Source organism: Denticeps clupeoides, chromosome 13 (assembly GCF_900700375.1).
Source record: "Denticeps clupeoides chromosome 13, fDenClu1.1, whole genome shotgun sequence".
NCBI classification, from domain to species: Eukaryota; Metazoa; Chordata; class Actinopteri; order Clupeiformes; family Denticipitidae; genus Denticeps; species Denticeps clupeoides.
In genome coordinates, this window is record NC_041719.1 from 5,376,304 (window position 1) to 5,382,248 (window position 5,945).

Here is a 5,945-nt window from a genome sequence, read left to right on the forward strand (position 1 = left end):
TCAGAAACAGGAGAGCGGTCACTTTCTCTACACTCATCATGGCATTGTCTCATCAAAATAAGGACATTTTCCAATCAAGTGAAACAATATTTGATCAGTGTTTTATCTAGGGTTTTTATTGCGCTGCCATAATTGCTTGGGATTTGTAGCAACAATGTGTGTTGGTGTTTCTGCACAGTTCTGTCTGAACTGAAATCATTTTTATATGCTACAACTAACGTGGAATACCCCCTTTGACCTCCACCTCGGGTCATGATGCAAGGTGACCTAATGCTTCCTTCCTGATTGAAGATGAGCACTTCTGCTTTGGCCACTTCCTGAATTTGAGAGTGACTACCATATCGTGTCAAGACTTTCCTTTCACTTTGCTCACCTCCAAGTTTTTCAGATTCTCTTTTAACCTACTGCACTAAACTCTTGTTTGCTCTTGGTGGGATGGAGACAGAGGGAATGCTATGCCTGAAATGCTTCTGTGATGTTATACCTCTCCGGAGATGCGGTGGAACTGTCAGTGTTCAAATTTAGCCAGACGTGCAAGTCATTTGACTGTGTCGGCACATGGAGGCTTGGTGAGACTTTTACTGTAATCTGTTGCAACATTGTACAGATATTTTAGACCGCGGTCCATGAAATGAGGGATGTCCTCTGGAACAATGAAATGACTGCGAACACATCTGGGCTATTTCGGGGAAAGAAAAAGCCTAGATGGAAATGATGCTGACAGCATGAATGGTAAGTGAAGTTTAAAATAAATTTAGTTTTGTGCATTACTGTGTTTGAAATAGCGTTTGAAACACAGTAATGTTATAGCTGCTACAATTTATTTGCCTTGTTTATGTAGATGTATAATTACATTTAATAAATGTGCGTAAGTTTTTCGCACCTTTTTTTATGCAAGATAAGGATTTTATATTTCAAACCTTTACACAGTACAGTGCTGCTGGGAAAAAAAAACTATTTTCCAAATCTGTCTCGGTTTAGATTGGTTTCGTAAGCTCTTAGGGAAACCAAAGAGTTACTCATCCACTGGGAGCTCACCAAACCACAGTCAGAGCGGCGCTTCCGCCTCTACCTCCTCTACTTTCCCTGGTCCATGTTCCTCTACGCTTTCTTCAGGAACCCTCTCCTCCAGCTCCTCTGAGGCTGCCTGCCTGTCTTCAGTGGACTGTAGGTCTTCAGACGGCTCGTCTGAACACAAGCATCCGGCTCTTCTCAGTGCCTTTCGCGAGAGCCGGGAATATGACCTGTGCGTGTGCCACAGCTCCGCGGACGATGCTGAGGCCGTGCGCCTGGTCTCCTTCTTGGAAGCTCCATCCAGAGGCCTACGCTGCTTCCTGCGGGCGCGGGACTGCGCTCCCGGGGGCGCGGTCTCTACGGAGCTCTACGAAGCGGTGAGGAGCAGCCATTGCTGGGTCCTGCTCATCACGCCGGACTTCTTGCAGGACGAGTGGTGCCTTTACCAGATGCACCAGGCCTTGGCTGAAGGCCCAATGTCAAACAGGATTATCCCTACCATGCTACATCTTCCCTTCAGCCAGCGCCCGAAGGAGCTTCAGTTCTATTACAGTTTTGACTTGAGCAAAAACCGAGAATGTGGTTACCAAATGGTTTACAGAACGTTTTTTCAGTGTAAGTACATTAATTTTTACCTTTATTAGTCCTTGTAGACAACTCTGTAAATATTTGCTATCCATTTTTGTAACTCTTGAGAATCTTGCTTTGAATCTCTTTTGTCATTTTCTGATTTCAAAAACACCCAGAAAATACGGCGCATGTGTAAATATAGAAGACTGTGCAGGACAATTGAAAATTTGGCTGCTGTAAACCTGAGAGTGTGAAACTCTATCCAGTGGTCCTGTATCAGACCACAGAAAGAACTCTCTTGATAGTTTGTCGTCTAAATTCTTGATAGATTAGAAAGACACCAAGTGCATTAGCAGGGTAGGGAGTGTTAAATGTGTGCCAACATTCCAGTACCTGCTACACAAGGTACATTTTTAAATTAAGCAGAGAACTTAGACATTTTTTGTGTTATTATTGTTAAAATTGTAATTAAACTAAAATAAAAAGGTACATGTTTCAGAATGACATAGCTAATAATAACTGTTAATAATAATTAACAATAATAACAATAATAATAATAACTGATGTGATAAAACTGTGACACAACGAAGATGCGACCACATGTTGCTTAGCAATTCTAACCATTCATTTCAGCGAGGACATGCATGAGCATCTCAGTGCCTACATATTTGCATTTTGATTTTTTTTTTCATTTTGTCATGACCATAAGGTTATGTTTGTCAGAAAGCCTTTACTGGTAAAAATTAAAAATACATTTTATATGCCATTCAACAACTTGTTTAGACATCACATGCATTAATATGTGTAAATACATACATCACTAATATAAATTACATTATGTTTTTCTTCTTTATTTCAGATTTATGTGATGAGTTGAAAAAGAATGAGAACAGCGTTAATTTATCTGACAGCGTGGATCCCAGCAACTCCAAAGAAAACGATTAAAACTCATTGAAAGTCAGGTGACTGCAGCAGAGTCATGTGATTCGACTCTTTATGCAGTCTCGGCTGCAAGGGATTTTTCGGCTAAGGAATGGTCTCGTGGGAAGCGAGAACAAGGCCATCATATGGTCAGGAGCCTGGTGGGAGCTTCAGTGTCATGTGTCACATGTTAAAGGAGCACAGGAAAGCCATAGCTCAGAATGTGACAGACCACCAGAGAGTGGAACCTATAAGCTTTAATAATCATATTAATGAAGCAGATACGTAAGTGATGAAAGGCCTGTGGATTGAGAAGATTACCTTAAATGAATGGTGTACCCCAGATTCCAACAAATGACAGCCCTGACAGCACTGAAAGGAAGAAATGATCATTTCTGCACTACCCTCAACCAGCCATACCACGATTAAAGAAAAATACCTCAATAAAAACGAGTAGAGAAGAAACAAACGTCTCATAGATTACTAACACTCAAGACAGATAGGAATGGACTCTTTGTTTCTGGGTCTGCGCTTGTATGAGTTTTGCCACTAGGGGGCAGAGGTGCGCCACAGATAACTTTGCAAGTGCATCCCAGGGGCAGTGATGGCCTAGCGGGTAAGGAGACGGACCCGGATTCGTAAGGTTGCCGGTCCGAATCCTGTACCGCCAGGGTGGCACTGAGGTGCCACTGAGTGAAGCACCGTCCCCACACACTGCCCCCACCGGGTGCCTGTCATGGCTGCCCACTGCTCACTTGTGCTGTGCTTGCTGTCCTTCACAATGACAATCACTTCACTTTCACCCTGCGCTGTTTGCCACATGTCCAGTGGTATTTTTTAGATATAAAAAAATGCAGGAGTACTAAATTAGAACGATTTTTTTTTTCAGTTGCAGGATGTTCGCTAGAAAGCTCATGCAAGCGCTTCCGTTTCACCCGTTTCCCCATTTCTCAGCCACAACCACAGAGACTGCTCTAATAGTCTTGAGTGGATGCTCAACCGCTGATGTAGCTTTATAACACACAACAAGAAACACGCTGCCGGACAGAAGGATGATTTATCGTGTAAGTACAGTGTGTGTGCACACAGTCAAAGTTCTGGTGTGTTTAAAAAGTTTTGAGGGCTCAGCTCTCCAGAGCGTACGATTGCAGGAGTTTTCCAACACTACTAAATGTGGGTGGTAGCAGCCTAGTGGGTAACACACTCATCTGTGAACCAGAAGACCACAAAGTCCCCGTTTCAAACCCCACTTACTACCATTTTCGCCTATGAACCAGGAGACCCAGGTTCAAATCCCACATACTACTCTTGTGTCCCTGAGCAAGACACTTAACCCTAAGTTGCTCCAGGGAGACTGTCCCTGTAACTACTGATTGTAAGTCGCTCTGGATAAGGGCGTCTGATAAATGCTGTAAATGTAAATGTAAATTTTGTCCTTGAGCAAGACACTGAGAAAGGGACTGTCCCTGTTATTGCTGATTGTAAGTCGCTCTGGATAAATGCTGTAATTGTAAAATGTCAATGTACTAAAATCACAGCTTTCAGATTATGGACTGTTCATGAAAAGATGTGTTAAATGTGTTAAATGAGCCCTGTCGGTTTGGTTAGTGTGAAGTGATTGTCACATGTGATACACAGCAGCACAGCACATGGTGCACACAGTGAAATTTGTCCTCTGCATTTAACCCATCACCCTGAGTGAGCAGTGGGCAGCCATGACAGCCATATATATATATATATATATATATATAAAAATCCAGAAGACATTTCATTAATTTGCCAGACCTCTGTTGTAAGTGTCAGAGGTTCCAAAATGACAGATTGGTGTGGTGTGGCACAGAAACATCCAATTTCCTCAACAATAACTCACCACATGCGGTGCCTGGAGCCCTGATGCACCTGCTGACTTGTATAAAGGACGCCTTGTAATAGAAGAGACCAGGATTTGCCCCGGCAGACAAAACAACATTTGCAAACGCCAATCAGGGGCGCATCTGATTATTAAAAGGTCGCTGCACGCAAGGTACACCGTTCAGACACAACAAAACGACCCCAGCGACACTCCGACGGGCCGCCTCCCTGTGTCAACAGATGCGCAGATGCTATAGCCCCACGGACGGTGCGATTACAACACGCTGACCGCGGTGATTCCGAGCTGATAATAATCTGGAATCGCAAGTGAACGGCGCAGGCGGGACTGCGGCCGCTGGACTCTCCGGGGAGGGCGCGTTTGCAGCTGCGCGCGGCCACCAGTGAAGGGGATTCACACACAGCGGGGAGCTTGTTTCAGTTTCGGAAGGGGAGGACGGGTTGCCCCTTGCAGTTAGGCCACTGCACTCTGCTGGGAACCCAGCACTCGGCATGCCGCTGCGTGCTGGTCATTCGGCTTATTATTGCAGTGATTCCCGGGGGGAGCGGACTGGCCATATTTGCTCAGACCTCAATTTGCTGAACCCTTGCACAATGATTTGTTTATACTGTATTTCTCAACTTGGCTTTACGCTTCCGAGATTGTGTATTCGAAGCTCCTGCCGTCCAGAGGCATGTACACTGGTTGAATTAGTGACTCTGAATTGTCCATAGGTGTGAGTTAATGGTGTGTGTGTGTATGTGTGTGTGTGTATGCACCCTGTGGTTGGCTGGGTGAGTCCCTGCCCAGAGTCCCGTGTCCTGGGATGGGCTCCGGCAGGCCGCATTTGTGAGCGAACGCATTTGTATCATTTGTAACGCATTTGTAAAAGAACAATGCGACTAAAAAAAACAAAAGCGCTAGACACAAAAATCGAACTGGACTTTTGTTGGTCCACAAGATGAGGGGGCAGAAGCCAAGTGGTCAGTGTGGTTGAACTCCACCATACAGACGACCACAACACACACGGTTACATGATGCCACATAGTCTAATCTAATATAATCTAGCGTTTTGCATTCATATTAATTGATGCCATCTTTTGCCCACATTAACAAGCCTGAGTTTTCCTGCTGTGCGGCTGAGCAAGAAAAACCGCGTTAACTGTGCTAATATTTGGCGAAACACGGTTCTAATGCATTTATTCGGGCCAAGCCAAGAACAAACGACGCACATTGTTGCAATCATTATACAGACACTCAGACAATAGCGCCTTTCAGCGCTACGCGCCTTTGACAACCCTGTTCAGGTTCCTCTACCTTTATGTCCTCGATTTTGAGGCCTACAATTACAGGAAATGCCGCCCACCCACCGAACCCTTCGTCCAGGGTTCCTCTCTGACCAAAGGCCAGTGTGGACGCTACCCAGGTATCAGAATTCACTGGACACAATTTTCCGTAAAGACGGCTAAATGAAGAAAGAAGTGAAACTGGCAACACTGGCAGAAACGTTCCATATAAGTCCCTTTTTTATTTTCGTGATGTGGACCTAGTTACTTCGCACCTCGCCCCGCGCATGCGCGTCGGCGCCCTC

At 44.8% G+C, this 5,945-nt stretch overlaps 1 protein-coding gene across 2 annotated transcripts; it reads left to right on the top strand.

Annotated features, from left to right (window-relative positions):
• Window positions 1-346: 346 nt before the first annotated feature.
• On the top strand, window positions 347-3,200 carry tirap (toll-interleukin 1 receptor (TIR) domain containing adaptor protein). 2 transcript variants are annotated; one of them, XM_029001543.1, is made up of 3 exons: window positions 347-732; window positions 982-1,629; window positions 2,444-3,200. In XM_029001543.1, the coding sequence occupies exons 1-3, from the start codon at window positions 726-728 to the stop codon at window positions 2,527-2,529; spliced, it is 741 nt and encodes a 246-aa protein (XP_028857376.1). In that variant the 5' UTR covers window positions 347-725; the 3' UTR covers window positions 2,530-3,200. The 2 variants fall into 2 exon arrangements, with proteins under 2 accessions (XP_028857376.1, XP_028857377.1); XM_029001544.1 differs by having other exon boundaries at window positions 1,117-1,629.
• The last annotated feature ends 2,745 nt before the right edge of the window (window positions 3,201-5,945 follow it).

Excerpts from the sequence above, each read along its gene's own strand:
- tirap (XM_029001543.1), top strand. Across the intron at positions 1,630-2,443 it reads TTACAGAACGTTTTTTCAGT|ATTTATGTGATGAGTTGAAA; the intron begins GTAAGTACATTA and ends TCTTTATTTCAG.